Here is a 17,674-nt window from a genome sequence, read left to right as displayed (position 1 = left end):
GTTGTTTGCTTCCTAGTGACATCAACGTGCAAAGAAAGGAATTGCTAACAGGCATGGAAAACCAGCGTACGTTCTGTCCTGAAACTGCAGAAGCATTTATCTTTATTCTCTGTAGTCATGTTTCTTAGTTGTGCTGTCTTTATATTATTGCTACTTTTCAATAGGGTTGTCTCTATTCCTTGTTTTTCTGTTAGTCTCATCCTGTGCATCATTTTCTCTGAGCAAGCTCAGAAGCACTAGCCTGGCTTCTCTGGAACAAACAGGACTCCTGAGCACGAATGCAACATGCTATTTTCTTACAGGGTGAGTGAAACTCCAGTCAGGCTTCATTTCTGGCCGTGCTCAGCAGCTTGTGCTGACGTGCTCAGGTTGTTTCCATGCCAGAGAATGAACCTAAAGCAGAGTCCCTGTTTGAGCCTTAGTGAGGCAGGTGTTAGTGCCCAGTTTCACACGTTGTGTTGGAATAGCCTGAAATACACGTCCTGCACATTAAGCCCTGAACTGTGAATTTCTCTACTCGTGTACGTGCTATTGCTAAGTGTGGTGTAACTGTGTCTCTCTTCTTCCTGCTGCTAGGGATGAGGGGAGACTCCTACTTGTTTGGAATGCGAGGCCTCGGGCACTATGGCTGCATCCCAGAGGATGGAGGACAGTTCTTACTCTACTCTATAAACGGTGACAGCGATTTAAAGAGATGTTTTACAGAGGAAGATTTTCATGAAATCATTGACTTCAACGACCTCCCAAATTCTCTCTTTGCCTGTAATGTTCACCAGTCCGTGTTTGAAAGCGTGGACAGTAAGGTACAGTGCCAGTTTCCATCTTTTCAGTGGAAGAGAAGCATATGATTGGTGTGATGTTTGTGTTTGTTGCAGTTTTGAGGAACCAGCAATACTTCTGTCTGTTGTATCCAATCCAGCTTTGCATGAGTTTTTTTCTGAGGTGGCCAACAACATTCAAGAGCCTAAAAGCCTTTTTGCCAACTATGGTGAACTTTGTTTGTTTGTTTTTTTCAGTGGTTCAGGTTTGTAGAGTACTGAAATGTGGGTACGTGTCTCTGTAGCAGCAGAAGTTGCAGTTGTGATGGAGGTGGCAATGTTAAACACATGAAGGGCATTTCTCCTTGCTGATCACACCACTGTAACAGGACACTGCTCTTCTGCATCTTCTCAAGTGCTTTAAGTTATGTCTCTTACCTGGAGCACCTAAATGAATGCTAGTGCAACAAATCAAAGAGCACGAGAATATCTTCTGACTTTGCAATTAGTCTGAAATAAAATAGTTGCTTTCTGTGTTTTATTTTAAGAAGAGCATGTTGTTTTCATCCAGTCAGACAGAAAAACTCCTACATTCTGCGATACGTCTTCAGGTCTGACTTCTAAGCCTACTATGTTTCCTGAGGGAGACGTCAGGAAAGTGGAACTGATCATTTGGGGCACTGATGCCTGATGAGGTCAGTCTGGGCAATAGTTACAGGCACATCTGAGGCTATTTAAGTTTCTTGTCCAGAAAAGTCAATTTGGAGACAAGCTTGCAGCAGTGCAGCCGGGCTTCAGCTGCAGAGCAGGTTTGGTGAGACTGCAGCATGGCCAGGATGGGCGGTGGGCCTTTCTTATGGTAGGAAGATTACCACCTGAAAGGGAATCAGAGCTGGACTTTTAGGGGTCCCTTCATTCAAAGATACTGAGCGAGCTTCCTGGTGAGGCTGTGCTCGTGCCATTGCTTGCAGTGCTTTGGAGTATTTTTTCAGACCTCTTTGTTATCCATACTGATGTCATCTTTGTTTGAGTAATATGGATGAAAAGGGAGTAATGTTCAGACAGCACAGGACTAAACAAAGTGATGTATTCATGTATTTAAAAATCCCACAGACAAACTAAACTGCAGTCTTGGAAAGCGGTGAATCTTTTCTTTTGCCTTTAAATCCTTTTGCTAATAAGCAGCTTGCATTTGTGCTGTGCTAATTTGTAGAATTTTGTAACAAACTGCTAAATAGCTTCAGCTTTCCTAAAGTTCATTATGCATATTTTAGAGGTTTGGGAATGTCTTCCCGGGTGGTTCTGGCATTCAAAGGCTCTGAAAGTACATTTTGAAAGGGAGACAACAAAAGCCTGCCTAGAACTAGGGAATTTCTCTTCCTTCAGCACAGATTCTATCCCTGCTTGCTTCAAAGCTTTCCCTTTTTGAGAGCTGTGTTCCAGTGGTGGCTTAGTCAGAAAATGAAACAGGAGATTATGTAAGTGGGAGAGCAATCCCTGTGGACTTACAGGACTTAAGGATTTGTCTTAGAGCAGCTGGGCTGTAGAGGTGCATCCTGTTCTGTGCGTGGCTGTTAACTGTCACTGCCATGGATTGAACAGCTCTGCTGGCAGGTAAGCCGTTGCTCCTGGAGGGCTGTGTTTAACTGGATGGGATTACCTCCAGATTTCTCATTAAATCGAAGGCCCTGGGGAGGTTTTATTATTGCTGTAGAGCACATACTTGTGTTCCTGGTGGATTTGTACTTGTAGTCCTTTCTATTATTAACTGTTGCTGCAGGATAATGGCATGCATGACTTCAGGAAAAAATGTTTCAACTTCAGATTCTCAATGGCAATTAATTAATACGTCTAAGAATGATCTCATCAATTACGCACTGATCCAGTATATAGAGGTATTTCTACTGCTGCAAAATCTCTTCTGAGAAGATGACCGTCATCTACAGGAGGTTTGTTTTTAATCCATCCTGCAGGAGGTGAAGATGTTGCAGTGTTATCTTTGACTTTCTGGCTGCTGGCCTACACCTGTAGGCGGGCTGCGGAGATGTATTTGATTGAGAAACTGCAAGTCAGTGTGAACGGTTATTTTGGTTTGGCCTGTGAACTTGCTGCATAAACGAAGCTCATGTGTACATGCTTGTGAGTGGCTCTGGCATACATACAGCAAGATCAGTGTAAAGAATTCACTCTGACAGCTTCTGTTCTGTAACAAGTTCTGTTACCTGATGGTCATAGGAGCTGTCAAGTTGAAGCTTTTAATGTGTATCTAAGCAAGACGCTTACTTTGAAATACTCATCTTTAGAATATTTAAGGCACTTACTAATTGAAAGGCATTTAACTAGTATCAGATCTAAGGTAGGTTCTGGTTTGTGCTCAGGTATAGGCTTGTAACAGCCTTGAGGAAAAACATGGCTGCACGTAGGATCAGCTGCCTCGCTTCATCTGTCCTTACCTTGTCCTGCCTCAGTCCATTCCTGCAGCAGCATCGTGTGGTTGTACAGTGCTGCTTAACAAGTCTTCTTGCCTACCAGACAGCTAGAGGGAGCCTGAGTTTGAAGGACTCCCTCTGAAGAGGAGTTCTTGCAGCTGAGGGCTGGGTTCTTCACAGAGAAACTGCCATGCCAGGCTTGAGTTCTATCCTGGTTGGCACCTTCAGATCTCAGTGTGAACAGAGGGGAAGCTGCATGGGAGGACTTCTGCTTCATTTAAACAGCAGCAGAAGAAAGTGAAAATATAGATTACTACTGGCTGCGTGTCTCTGATGATGCTACCATAACAGCACCTGATTGGAAATCTTTCTCTATCTTTTAGACCAGTGTTTGTGACAGAAAGTCTTCACTTAGTCAGGAGAATTTCACATAATTCACACTTTTTCCCCCAGAGGGTGGTGAGGCACTGGCACAGGTTGCCCAAGGAGGCTGTGGATGCCCCATCCCTGCAGGCATTCAAGGCCAGGCTGGATGTGGCTCTGGGCAGCCTGGGCTGCTGGTTGGCGACCTGCACACAGCAGGGGGTTGGAGCTGGATGAGCGCTGTGGGCCTTTGCAACCCAGGCCATTCTCATTCTGTGAGAATGCCTTGGACAGCTGGGTTGATAATAATGGGCTTTGGAGGGTTTGCACGGGAGGGTTTCCCATCTTCAGTGCTTTAACAGCTTGCTCCAGCTAAAGGAAGGTTGTTCTGTTTATGCACACACCTATCATGGACAGCCTGCCCCTCACAGCAAGTGCTGCTACATGTTTTTTACATTGCAGTTAAAAAATACCGTGCTGCTTGCACAGACACTGAAAAACAAAGGCCTGGAGAGTTTAATTAACAGGGCCATTGCAGAGCTGGGATCGGATTTGGCTGTGTCCCCATCATTGTGTTCTTCCTTTCTGTCCTGTGTAATGAAAGGAGCAGATTTTTGAGTGTACAGCACTGCCTTGCTTGGGTCTTAGAAGTCTGATTTTTAAGTATTTGAAGAATGAAATCACTCCTAAATCCTGGAGTTCATCATGCGCCTCTAGGAAAGAAGCTGACGTGACTCCTCATGTTGGCGAGGTGTGGCAGAACTGTGCTGTTATTTTTGGCTGATAATGTGACCGACTGAGAGGTGCTGCTCCTCTTATCTGACCAGATAGAGCTGGTGGGGTGAGGAGCCCAAGGGCACAGCCCTGCTCCTGAGCTTGGAAATACATTTGTTTTAGCAGCTAATTGCTGCCGGTAGCTGTAGGGCTTTCCAGATGATAACACTTCTCCCGTGCTTTTCTCATATTTTGTTTTGTGTAACTCCTTTCTGAACCTTCTGTAGTGTGACTGTATAATTCCCCCAGGCTGATGCTGCTAAGCACTCTGCCACAGTGAGGCCTTTTTGTCTCAGGGTGTTCTTTAGGTGCTGTAATGCCCTGGCAGGTGTTCACTCAGAGATGTCTCCACTGGAATATGTTTACATGTGGGGAAGGTGTGTTTCTTCAACTTGTTTGGAATTTGGTAGGGGGCACGAATGGGACGCAGGAGGCTCCCCTCCCATCAGAAGCAGTTCTGTACTGCACAGGTAGGTGGTGGAGCACTGGTGCAGGTACCCAGAGAGGCTGTAGAGTCTCCTCCTTGGAGATTTCCAGAAGCTGAATGGATGTGGGCCTGGGCACCCTGCTGTTCATGTGAGGGATTCTTATACCTTATGTTTTTTCACTGTTAGCTGTTGGACGACTTCTTGCTTTTAATGCAGAATGCTACGTTAGACTTCCTTTGATTTTTATTGTTTCAGGTTATTGAACCTGAGTCTGGTTAAGGTTATCTCAAATGAGTGCTGGACAGTTTGTCTGAGGAGGATGCTCTCAGATCTCTAGCTATATTTAGGATGACATTTTTTCCCATTTGTTCTAGCTTTCTCACCAAAGCAAACTTTCATGCTACAGTTATGTTTATAGTGCACTGAAAGACTCTGGGCAGCTCAGTGGTCTGCTGTGTTGCCTTTAACTTTACATGTTAATTCTGGAACTGAAACTTCCTACTGATGCTTTGTGACACCAAAGCATGTAATTGAAATGGGTTTGTCTGTTCTGTGTGCCTTTTAACCAAAGTGGAGCCGGTGCGTCTGCTGCCATGCATGTGATGTTGCTCCCTTTTGCACAGGCTGATTCGGGAAGACACTCCAGGAGGCAGGCTGTGTTTCTGCAGGGTAAGATCTATTCCTTCTGCCTTCACTCTGAAGATCTGGATTGGGAAGTCAGGATCTTTTTGGCTGTATTACATCACTGAAGCCGGTAGGTGTTGAGTCATCATTATATTTAGGGGGTGGCACACTTCTTTTTATTCTAATATTAGTATTCAAGCCTGGCCTCGGTGGAAAGTCACCCTAGCAAAGATGAAGTCACCGCTCCAAGGGTGGAATGGAATGCAGGCTTCATTCTGCCTTCTTGGTACTCTCACCGTCGCTTTCTTTTACTTTCAGTTTTTCTACCTTTTAAGGTTGTCTGCTGATGTGATAACATTATCAGAAACTGCCACTCGAAGCAGGCTGTGGCTGGTGCTGTGAAATCTCTGCCTGCTTTGTTTTGTTCTGCTTTGTAAATGGGGTGTTATTCCCTCTCATTCTGATTAAAAAAATAAAATGCACTGTACATGCATCTGCTACTAAGAAACGAGAAGCTGTGGAAGCAGTGTGCTTCAGCACTTTGTGACTCAGACTGTCATGCTGCTGTCTAGGAATCCTGTTGTGTGCCCTTCTCTGGCAGCTGGTTCTGAGAAATAAGATCTAAGAACTTTCATTTCTTAATGATCACAAAGATTGGCTTCCTGTTGGACTTGGTTCTGATCTGACAGCAGGCAGTGCAGAGCTCTGCTCACTCCTGCAGCCCTCGCTACCAAAAGCTTGCACACACCCAATACACTGAGGCATTAACTTACTGGGCGCTCTGCTGCAGATGCAGGAGCCTGTTCATGCTCTGAGACTCATTCTGATAACTCACTTAGTGTGGCATGTAAATTTTATTGTGTAATCAATCTCCAATGCTTTGCTGTGATTCATACAGTAATGCAATACAGTATTTCAGCTACAAACACCTACGAACTGTTCTGGTTGCATCAGAGCTCCCATCTAAGTTGCATGCTGTGGTGATAATCGTAACTAACTGAGCCCCACAATCAGAGAATCGTAGAATGACTTGTGTTGTGTTGGAAGGGACCTTAAAGCCCATTCAGATCCAAGCTCTGCTGTGGGCTCTTTGCCACCCAGCTGCTCAGCCCGGTCAGGGACCCATCCAGCCTGGCCCTGGGCATCTCCAGGGGTGGGGATGGGGTATCCACAGCTTCTCTGGGCCATGATAGAAGTTCCTGTCGCAATCGGCGCTCTTGTTGATCAGTGTTTATAAATGTACCTTAGTTAATTTCCAGTGATATATCTGCTGGACTGCATTAGTGTGTAAAGGAGGAGGTGTACAAATACCTCCCAGGTATTTATATGAACTTTATACAAGGGGGTGAAGAGCCCCTTGAGAGCAGCCCTGTAGAGAAGGACTTGGGGTCCTGGTGGGTGAGAAGCTGGCCATGAGGCAGCAGTGTGTGCCTGCAGCCCGAAGGCCAGCTGTGTTCTGGGCTGCATGAAAAAGGGGCGGCCAGCAGGAGAGGGAGGTGATCGTCCCCCTCTGCTCGGCTCTTGTGAGGCCCCATCTGCAGCACTGCGTCCAAGTGTGGAGCCCCCAGTACAGGAAGGACAGGGAGCTGTTGGAGAGGGTCCAGAGGATGATGAGGGGACTGGAGCACCTTCACCAGGAAGACAGGCTGAAGGAGCTGGGCTTGTTCAGCATGGAGAAGAGAAGCTGCGGGGTGACCTCAGTGCAGCCTGCAGTACCTGAAGGGAGCCTGCAGACAGGAGGGGAGTCAGCTCTTGGAAAGGGGAGATGGCAGCAGGACAAGGGAAATGGTTTGGAGTTGAGGGAGGGCAGCTGGAGGTTGGATGTGAGGGGGAAGTTGTGTGCTGTGAGAGTGGTGAGGTGCTGGAACAGCTGCCCAGAGAGGCTGTGATGCCCCGTCCATCCCTGGAGGTGTTGGAGGCCAGGTTGGATGGGGCCCTGGGCAGCCTGGGCTGCTGTGAAATGGGGAGGTTGGTGGCCCTGCATGGCACAGGGGGGTTGGAGCTCAGTGATCCTTGAGGTCCCTTCCAACCCTGGCCGTTCTGTGAAAACAAAGCTCCGTCTCCACGCAGTCAGACACATGTGCTGCTGTATGGGCTACCTGACCATGGCTGGTCTTAAGATCCCGCAGACAGTCTGGTGAGCAGCAGTGGTAACATGTTAAGGCCTTCCTGGAGGAAGGGAAGCAGTGAGGTCAAGTCACTGACATTTGGGTTCTCTGACCCGTTCGCTCCAGGTTGAGGGAAGAAAGCACTTGCTTTGTCTGGTGCTTGCTGATTCAGCATTTTAACAGGTATTTGTAGGGAAGTTATTAGAGCTCTTGTTGCTGCTAAGAAGACAACTTGCTAAGGGTACTAAAAGCAGCTCTTAGGTACTTATGTGTTTATATGGGGCCTGACGCCAGTCTTTGAAGCTATTGCAGAATTTCTGATGGGACTATAAGGAGCAATTACTGTGATTTCAGCATTCCTTCCTTTTCCTTCCCCCTCAGGTGGTTCTGCCTGTTGCAGCCTCCAGCGTTTGCATGGTTTTTCTGGAGCTGTACATCAGCTTCATGGTTTGGAAGCACGAGGGCGCACTGGGCGTATGGAGGCTGCACAGTGTGAGCAGTATGGTTGGGTTGAGTCTGTGCACGTGCCCTGTTTTGCTTGTGAAATTAGAAGACGCCTTTAGCCAAAGTTATTCTGCTTGTGTCCAGGAATTTGCAAGCTCCAAATATTCCTCAATTCAATGAATATTTATTTCCTGCTCTGAAAAGTTCTTAGAGAAAACAAAACCAAAATAAACAAAACCCCAACTGAAGTAACAAGTCTTTGTGGGCCTGAAATACTGCTCCCTGTAACGTGGATGCTGTCTAATCATTTTTATAGTAGTTGGGGTTATTTTCCCATCTATATTCTGGGTGCTTGGGAGCACAAATGCCCTTGGTTGGATGGGAGAACGTGCCTGGCCTGGGACCAGCTGGGTGAAGGGTGGGCCTGTGTTTGCTGCAGTTCCAATCCGGAGCTCCGAAACATCTAGCTATACTAGTCATTGTAAATGACAGAAATAAACTGATTAATGTTCTTTCCAGACCACATAAGCCTGCAGTTCAGCCTGCTCTTTAAATTTGGAAACATACTTTCTCCCTCAAAGCAGCTCTGGAAAAATGATAGTATTAACTTCTTGTGGTCGTGCTCTACCCCGTGCAGACTGGAAGGTTATCTCATGGAATTGGGATGGGTGGGAAATCGTTCCTGGGAAAGGCCCCTTAGGTTATTTGGCATTTTAAACTATTATTATTTTTTCTTAATGCAGGAATATTATTTTCTTATCAGCTTTGCTAAAATATTGAGGACTTTACGTAATGAGACACATTGAGGTGGTTGTTGAATTCATGCACCGAATTTACCTTCTGTTGGCTCTTGAGAAAACATCTCTGGGAGCCAAAGGGAGTTACAAGGTCTGAATCTCCAGACAGTATTGGATGACTCCTGTTTTAACTACTTCCTTTGGCACAGTGGGCATTGTAGGATGAACTGTGCTGGCTGGATCCACAGATCCCTGACCACTGGACAAACGTAGATTCAGATTGCGCTTGGCAGCTGTCTGTCTCCTGTAATAGGTGGCTCAGAATGCCTGCACTCAGATGCCTTTTGATCTTTGTGGAAGTCAGGCTGTGGCTGCTATGCCTTTCCTCTTCTTGTGCTGTCAGTGCCTGCCAGGACCCAGAGTTCAACCAAGGACTTTGCCTGGTGGAGTTCTTCGTCTTTACTTTCCTTCTGATTATCCTGTGCAGTGGTATTGGAGAGTTTGACTGCGTGGAGGTAGAACAGTGCCTCTCCCCATGATTATTTTTGGATGGTGATGGGACAAGGGGAATGGTTTTAAAGTGAGACAGGGGAGGTTTAGGTTGGATCTGAGGAGGAAGTTTTTCCCCCCGAGGGTGGTGAGGCAGTGGCACAGGTTGCCCAAGGAGGCTGTGGATGCCCCATCCCTGCAGGCATTCAAGGCCAGGCTGGATGTGGCTCTGGGCAGCCTGGGCTGCTGGTTGGCGACCTGCACACAGCAGGGGTTGGGACTGGAGGAGCACTGTGGGCCTTTGCAACCCAGGCCATGCTGGGATTCGGTGATTCTATGATTATGGCAGGGATGATAAGCAGGAGAACCTAGCAGCCATCTCTTCTTACAGTTTCATGTTATTTCCTATCTGCCAGGATAGAGAAGGTGTGATGTAATTGGTGGCACTTGTACTTGCAATTCTTGATCAGCTTTGCTCCCGGTGTGTTTTTTACCTTCTGTTTGTTCCCTTGGCAGCCACTGTAAGGTGTGCAGCATGTTTTTTGTAAGGCAGTCTAAATGTGAGGAGAGAGAGATGGCAGGCTGCATTTGCTGGAGTAAAACTCAGCAGTAATTTCTATGGGAATTTCCTTGCATCTGATTGAAACTTCTGTGGGCACAGAGCTCGTTAAGGAAGTCAGCCTTTCTGGTATCTGTTGATGCAAGCAAATACTGCCTCTTTTAGGAGGAGGAGGGGGAAGAAACCTTTATATTGTCTGTAGTGAAACAAACCAAAGGTTTCATCTGCTGATTCCTGCTAATGATGAAAAGCAGTTTTGCTCTCTCCTGCAAAGTGTCATTCAGGAGCCAACATAAACCTGTTTCTCTAGCTAATCAAAAGCTGTAGTAAAGCCATTCTAATGTGGTTAGGACAGCAGCTGTTCTTTGCTTTAATGCCATCAGAGGTACTGTAATCCATCCCCAGGTTCTGATATCAGTTTTCTGGCCCAAGGAAAAGGCTTCTAAGTGAAGGTCAGCCATCATTACTAATGCATACAGATGTTGCTCTCGAAGTAGCTACGTTCTGGTTTAATCACATTCAAAATAGTAAATCTGTAATTCTAACCAATTAACTGAAGGGAATTTCTCAAATGTTTCCTAAAAAAGTTAATGCTGAACCAGAGTTCAATGTAATTAGTAAATAATGCTTTACAGAGCTTGAAAGAAAGAAGAATACAAGCTTGAAAAGGCAGGTAGTATTGAAAAATAAGAGATACTAAGGGGTGAGTTCAGGTCATGCAAGGTTTGAAAGAGAGCCGTCAGCCTGCAGGCTGCAGCATTGCTCAGGACAGATTCCACCACAGGTCTGAGCAGAGAGGTGAGAGTTGAATCAAGGTGAGAGGAATTAGCAGTTGGTTCTGTGCACTTACCAGCCCTTCTGTGCCAGACAGGTAAATCCCTGTTTCTTTCAGGTTGGTGGATGCTGTAGGATTTGCTGCAGTAGTGCTGGGATTCCTCCGTGGCTGTGTGCGATTCAGTCCTCATGCAGCGTAAGCCACAACAGATATAAGTGATACGCTTCTGTCCGTGGGGATTTGTTCCACTTCATTTCCTAAGCAATACAGTCTATGAATGGTGTTTAAAATGAAGTATCTGGCACTTTTTTCAGTTGTCTTACTTCAGTGTGGTTACTTGTAATGATGGAGGTTCTTTACTAGAACTTGATTGCGTTCTGTAGACGCTTTACCCTGCTTGAGTTACATGACTTCTGTCCTGTGCTTTGAAACTTGATACAGAGGCATTGCAAAGATGCTAACTGTGATGTGTGCGTCTCAGAGGGACGAGAGAAACCTTTTCCATGCAGTAGAGACAGAAGAGCTGGAGGTCAGGATGACAGTAGGATGGGGAAAGAGAAATTACAGTATCTTGGCAAGGGAGTAATGAAGGCATCTATTGCATAGCAGCGGGGTGGATTCAAATCGGTGTGCGTTGTTTCTTAACCGACTTTGCAATTAGTCTGAAAAGCATGAGGAGGTCGTCAGACTGCTGCATGCAATCAGTTAGAAGCTCCTCATTTCATGTTACTGTAAGTAATGTTGCAGAGCTGTCTGATAGTTTCCTCCTGGTTTGGTGGTGTGACTGGCCTACAATGGAAGAACAGAACCAACAAGCCTCCAAGATGCTGAGAGCGTAGTGTGCGGCCCTGCTCGGAGTGAGAGCTGGCCCCTTCCTGACACCTCAGCAACTTGTGTGTGCTCTGGGGATGGCTTCTAAGGGCCATGGGGAGCATCAGACAACGCATCTCTTCTGTGTCCATTCGTTGTGGCTGCTCGGAGTGCTGATCCCCAGTGCTGCCCCTGACTGCAGGCAGTTTGCTGGGGCTGAACTCCCCGTTCCCTTTGCTTCAAGTGGCGCTGTTTGGCTGGCTCAGGTTGTGCTGCAGCAAGGCACGGGGCTGCTGGAATCAGCTTTATGCTGCTTTGGTAACGAGTGGCGTTTTTTGGGTTTGTTTCTCCAGTTCATGGGAACTCACTGATGTACAGAGAGCTTTGTCACAGCACAGGCTCTAGTCCTGAGGCAGCTCCTGTGCCACTTCAGGCATGTTTAATGCACTCTTGCATGCATTCTTCTGACATTAGTTTCTTTCACTTTCTTGCCTTTACAAAGCTTTCAGGTGGATTCTCCTAAGAATCTGTGTTTGACAAGCAAAGAGAAAATCTGAGTCATAAAATAATTGTGAACCTCTCATTCACTTGTTCTGTTTGTGTTAAGATCTTGTCATCCGGTTCCTCTGAATCCGTGTGCGTGGCTGCTTCTATCTGTCTGCCCTATAAGTGTTGCTCGTGAACGGTCCAATTTCCTTTAATTTCTCTCAGCAAACACTGCAAAACCACCCCACAGAACAGCGTTAGGCTGTCCTTCCTTCCCGTCCTCTTCTTACACCCGGAGCTGCAGATCTGCCCTGCTGTTGCAGCCGCTCTCCTGCAGGCGGCGCTGCGCTGCCGGCGGTGCGCTCCGTGCTGCTCCAGCTGCTGCCCCTCCTCGGGCCGTTCGAGGGGACGCACGCAGCGCAAGGAAGATAATCTCTCCCCTTTCTTAGTCCAGTTTCAAATAAGTAACAAAGCTTGTATCTTTCCAGAAGTCCTTCCCGGAGACGTGTTCGTATTCATGACTAATTGTCTTAATGCACCACCACTGAAGTTTTGTAGCTGAGGTTTTATCTGACTCCTCACTGGAGATGTACAGATGCTTCGAGTCCTTCATTGTAGTGTATGGGCTGCTGTTAACACAAATAAATGAAACCTGGGTTGTGTCAGTATCCTGCACAGCTGGTCTTTAGGAGAAGCTCCAGATTCCAGTTCTACTTTTTCTAAGCATCATGATGCACTTGAACTGTTTTCTTTTTGCCATCGTATCTTTAGGTATGTAAGGTTGGGGGGAAGATCTGACACTATGATTCTCACAGAAAAAAACTGTAGGAACATCTATGTTCTGGAAATAAAGATTAAAATTATGGGTGTGGAACGCACTGTTCCTTCTGATCTCTAGTTGCAGCAATTCACCTTAATGGTGGAGATGAACGAAATGGTTGTAAATTAAGTCTATTCATACAGTACAAATCCTGGCTGGGACAATAAATAACAACACTTTGGTGAGTTCTTAGCAGTGTGTGAGCTGAAGGACATCAGCAGATATGTGCTGTGGGCTCACCAAGTGCCATGGGTGCCATCTGCTGACTCCTGCGTGCACAGCATAGCTCTTCAGCTGTGGAAAGGAGGAAGAAGCAGGTACTGATTTTAGGAATGTAGTTCTTAATGTCTTGCTTTGTATCTGGTGTAGTAACAGAACTCAGAGAAGGGGCAAAGTTAACAGGTAGAGTTTCACTAGATCCTAGGCTAGTTAGTAGCGTGTTCATTAGATCAGTTCTAAGGGGAAAATTTGACTTCCTTGACATGGTTGTCTTTAAAATCTGAATTGATGTATTACTTTGTGTCACTCAAATAAATGTCAGTGAGTATCTATTGAAAAGAAATCTGATTCTAACGGGCATGGAAATGTAACATGCTGTAGTCCCAGGTTACGTTGCTGCTGTAAATCAAATGATGTTCTGGCACAGGTTCCAGTGCTGTAATGTGAGATCATCTTTTCAACTGAATTGTTAAAATGGTCCATGATGTGCTTTTGGCTGAGGATGAGGAGTGCTTTCCCTTGCAACTTCCAGGAGTGATCTGAGGGTCCACGTGGGCCCTGAGATCATTCCCAATGAACATTTTGGAAGGCAGGACTTATCAGCATAGGGTTCAGTTTCTGTGACTGGCCTCACCTTCTGCTTATTGGCCTAGGAGCTCTGCTTAGGGCCAGGATGGAGCCTTCCCTCCTGGCCTGAATGATTCCATAGTTTAGCTGTCTCAAGTCCTGTCCTCAGGCCGGTGTGTTAGACTTAGTACTGGAGAGGCTTTAGCACATCTGTCTCCATCTTCTGTTCCTGCTGCTCCCTGTGTGGATCCGCACACCTTCCTGCTGCTTGCTGGTGCTGTGCTCAGCACCCTGCTCTGCCTGCTTGTTCTGTGCTGCAGGGCTGGGCACTGGGCCTGGAGGACCGAATCTGTGTGCTGCCCTCCCTGTGCTTTAACCTCTGCCATGGGGCGGCTCTGCTCCTGCTGCTCCCTGACGGTGGGCCTCAGGCCTTGGCAAGGGGCTTTGGCATTGCTTAACTTTCTTGTAGGAGTAGCTCTAGTGTCCTGATACCAGCTTAAGCTATTGGATTAATTGGAGATTTCTTATGATTGCATGATTGAACATGTGGCAAGGGTTTAGCTGGTTATTCATGAAGTATTGTGTGTGAAATAGGGACCATCATTCTAAAAGCATCTAGTAGAGGAACTGTAATAAAGAGTTGTGCCCATGCTTTGGTTGAGCGCATCTTCTTTATGTGATCCTTTATGCAAATCCAGGTTTGCATCAGGGACTCCTGGAAGAGCTGAATGCAGACTGCAAAGGCCCATCCTGATGGAAGGCAACTTGAACCTTGGAGAACATCAGTGCCAGTCTGTGTGGTGAGCGTACTTTGTTAGCATCATGGCCACACAGCAAGTGAGCACTAAAGCACTGAACTTACACTGGGAAGTAAGAAATGGGTATTGGGAGAAGCATAGAAACACTTTATTTTTTTTAACTGGGTTGTGATCCTTGGAAAATAGCTTTTATTTTATTTTTTTAAGCTTTTACATGTTGTTGGTGCAAGTCATCACAGTAAGTCTTAAACACGAAGTTTGAGTTATGTGAAATTTCAGACAGCTTACAGAGCTGCTCAGATCACAGAATCACAGAATGGTTTGGGTTGGAAGGGACCTCAAGGATCACGATGCTCCAACCCCCTGCCACCAACCTCCACGTTTCACAGCAGCCCAGGCTGCCCAGGGCCCCATCCAACCTGGCCTTGAACACCTCCAGGGATGGACGGGGCATCACAGCCTCTCTGGGCAGCTGTTCCAGCACCTCACCACTCTCATAGCAAAGATGTTGAATAAAATGTCTGCCAGCTTGGACTGTTTGAACTGGAGCTGTAGGAGTCGCCTACAGGGTTTGAACAGAACATTTTCTACAAGTGAAATTTAAGTGCTCTGCAGTGCTGAAGGCAGTCTTCCAAAAAGCAAGTATTGATACAATCACCGCAGGAAACCGATTTGCTTCTTAGTGCTTTATATTAATAAATTGCTTTTGATACTTAATTGTCTGCTGAGCTCAGAATCCTAATGCATTTTTAAATGTCTCCTGTTTCATCTCTGTGTGTATACAGCTCGTGTCTTTGTGTCTGTTCAAGGCTTTGTGGGTCTCCTGCTGTGGCAGCTAACTTTGGATGAAGTGGCTTTACTGCTCTGCTGGTAACAGTGAGCTGAGGCTGGAGAGTTTCTAACCCAGCACTTAATACTGTGTTACATCATAGAACTCGGCCAAGTTAAAGGTTCTTCAGTGCTTCAAGCTGTGTGTTTCTAACATGAGGTGTGTGGCTGGTAGCTTTACAGCAGATAAAAAGGTATCTGTTCAGAAATGGTTTTGAGTGTATTGTTGAGGCATTGCTGAATAGAAATGCAAAAAAAAACCAAAAAGTCTTCATAGAGCCCTAAAAATGTCCAAAGGAGCATGTTATTTACAGGAAAACAGGGTGCTTTCCCTTGAACCTTAAATGGCTTTTGTTTTCATGCCCCACCAACATGGCTATGCTGCCGTGTTAAAGCAGCTGCAGTCTCTCTGTATTGCTTTCTCCTGGTGTGAGCAGGAAGGTCTGTGCAGCTGAGGAAAGCAATGCAGCCACTTGTTTTTCTGAGGGCAGCATCTGCTTCTCAGCATCGACAGTAAATGGGAGCTCTTCTCTGACTGCTGAGGTACGTTTTCCTTCTCACTGCTGGAATCTGATGTGTGTTAAAGGTTCACCAGATGGTGGAGATAAGGCCCTTTTCCAAGGCCTGGAGAGGCAGCATGGGAGCTTCTTCCTTCTGCTTCTTAGTGGCACTTCACATTCAAATCAGGGATGGATAGGAATGGCTGTATGAGCTTTGTTCCTCATACCAACTGACACAAGGGTGTTTCTACCTGCACCTAGGAAGTAAGTGGTCCCAGATAGATAGCAAGTGGGCAGTTTGGAGTCCATGCGATGGTGATGAAGCGTAACTGAGCAATTACAGACCTTTGAGACCCAACTTCCATTCTCAGCTTTATCTTTCTATCCTGACATTGCTTCATCTGTGTGCTAGAGAGCTCTCTTATCTTCCCTAGTGTGACAGGGATGTTGTTAGGTAGCTGTGCTGTGAGGGTTTTCTGAAGCACTCAGCACGTCTTGCTATTACAGGTAGCCCACATTTCTTTTTTTCTCCTTCATTTTAAAAAGGGGAAGAAGGGAATACTGTTGCATGAAGAGAATTGGAATCTGATCCACATTTGTGCATATTAGGTGTCTTCCTTGGTGAAGTCTTTCTGAAGTACTTGGGTTATTTGGACAGCAAGGTAAGATGGATAAAAGATGAGGCAGCAATGGTAACGGGAGGACGGTTGGATGAGATGATCTTGTAGGTCCTTTCCAACCTTGTCATTCTATGATTCTATGGGGTAGAGCAGCACGTGGGACCAACATCATAGCAGCAGTACGTCATCTTCTGAAATGTACAGTGGCTTTTAGACAAAATGGAGAGACTGAGTGCTGCTTTGTGGAGGGAGCAGACGAGGTAAGGAGGCTGGGTTTTGTTTGGAAGGCCTTTCAAATACAGTAAGACCCAGATCATAGAAACATAGAATCATAGAATCACAAGGTTGGAAACGACCTACAAGACCATCTAGTCCAACCGTCTCCTCATCACCATTGCCACCACAAGCACTAAACCATATCACGCAGCTCCTCATCCAGGCGCCTCTTGAACACTGCCAGGGACAGCGACTCCACCACCTCCCTGTGCAGCCATTGCAGTGCCTGACCACTGAGAGAAAAAGTTCTTCCTCATGTCCAACCTAAACCTCCTCTGGTACAACTTGCGGCCATTTCCTCAGGTCCTGTTTGTTGCCTGGGAGAAGAGGCCAGACCCCTCCTCATCACAGCCTCCCTTCAGGAGGTTGCAGAGTGCAGTGAGGTCTCCCCTGAGCTCCTCTTCTCCAGACTCAACAATCCCAGCTCCCTCAGCCGCTCCTCATCAGCCCTGTGCTCCAGACCCCTCACCATTTCGCTGCCCTTCTCTGCACACGTTCCAGGGCCTCAACATCTTTCCTGTAGTGAGGAGCCCAAAACTGAACACAGCACTCGAGGTGCGGCCTCACCAGAGCTGAGTGCAGGGGATGCTCACCTCCCTGCTCCTGCTGGCCACACTGTTTCTAATGCAGGCCAGGATGCCATTGGCCCACCTGGGCACACTGTCGGCTCATGTTCAGCCGAGCATCAACCAACACCCCCAGGTCCTTCTCTTCTTCACACTCATCCAGCCACTCAGCCCCAAGCCTGTAATGCTGCATGGGGTTGTTGTGCCTAAAGTGCAGCACCCGGCATTTGGCCTTGTTAAACCTCAGCCCAGTGATCCAGCCTGTCTAAATCCCCCTAGGTCATCAATAAAGATGTTAAACAAGATGGCCCCAGTACTGACCCCTGGGGGACACCACTTGAAGCGGGTCGCCAGCTGGACTTCACTCCATTCACCACGACCCGCTGGGCACGGCCCTGTAGCCAGTTCCTTACCCAAAGAAGTGTATATATCTGTTCAGACCACGGGCAGCCAGATTTTTATCATCTCTTTGTGCCTCCTGTTCCCATTGTGAGCACGTGTTGCTTGTGTCCTCCTGGCTCTGTCTGGGGGAGCAGTGTGGGGTGTCCATGCTTCCTGAAACATGTAGTAGCTTACATGTAACACTAAAAGGAACATTAAAGATGATATAAAATATTACAATCCTTGCAATCAGGATTTATCTCTCTGATGATGTGTGATTGAATTTCACTGCCCTGTCCTGGAAGCTGTCACAGAATCACAGAATCACCCAGGTTGGAAGGGACCTCAAGGATCA

General features: G+C 46.7%; 1 protein-coding gene across 2 annotated transcripts in view; it reads left to right on the top strand.

Annotated features, from left to right (window-relative positions):
* Positions 1–578: 578 nt before the first annotated feature.
* The window catches only part of RCAN2 (regulator of calcineurin 2), a gene marked incomplete at both ends in the record, with an annotated part of 71,733 nt that continues 54,637 nt past the window's right edge, over positions 579–17,674 (top strand). For both annotated transcript variants that reach the window (XM_079550478.1, XM_079550477.1), the window contains one exon: positions 579–803. In XM_079550478.1, the coding sequence (XP_079406604.1) occupies positions 579–803 (225 nt within the window). The remainder of the gene's footprint in view (positions 804–17,674) is intronic.

Source organism: Tetrao urogallus (assembly GCF_951394365.1).
Source record: "Tetrao urogallus genome assembly, chromosome: 2".
NCBI lineage: Eukaryota > Metazoa > Chordata > Aves > Galliformes > Phasianidae > Tetrao > Tetrao urogallus.
Note: the sequence above shows the minus strand (reverse complement) of the source record. Positions and strands in the feature narration are given on the sequence as shown.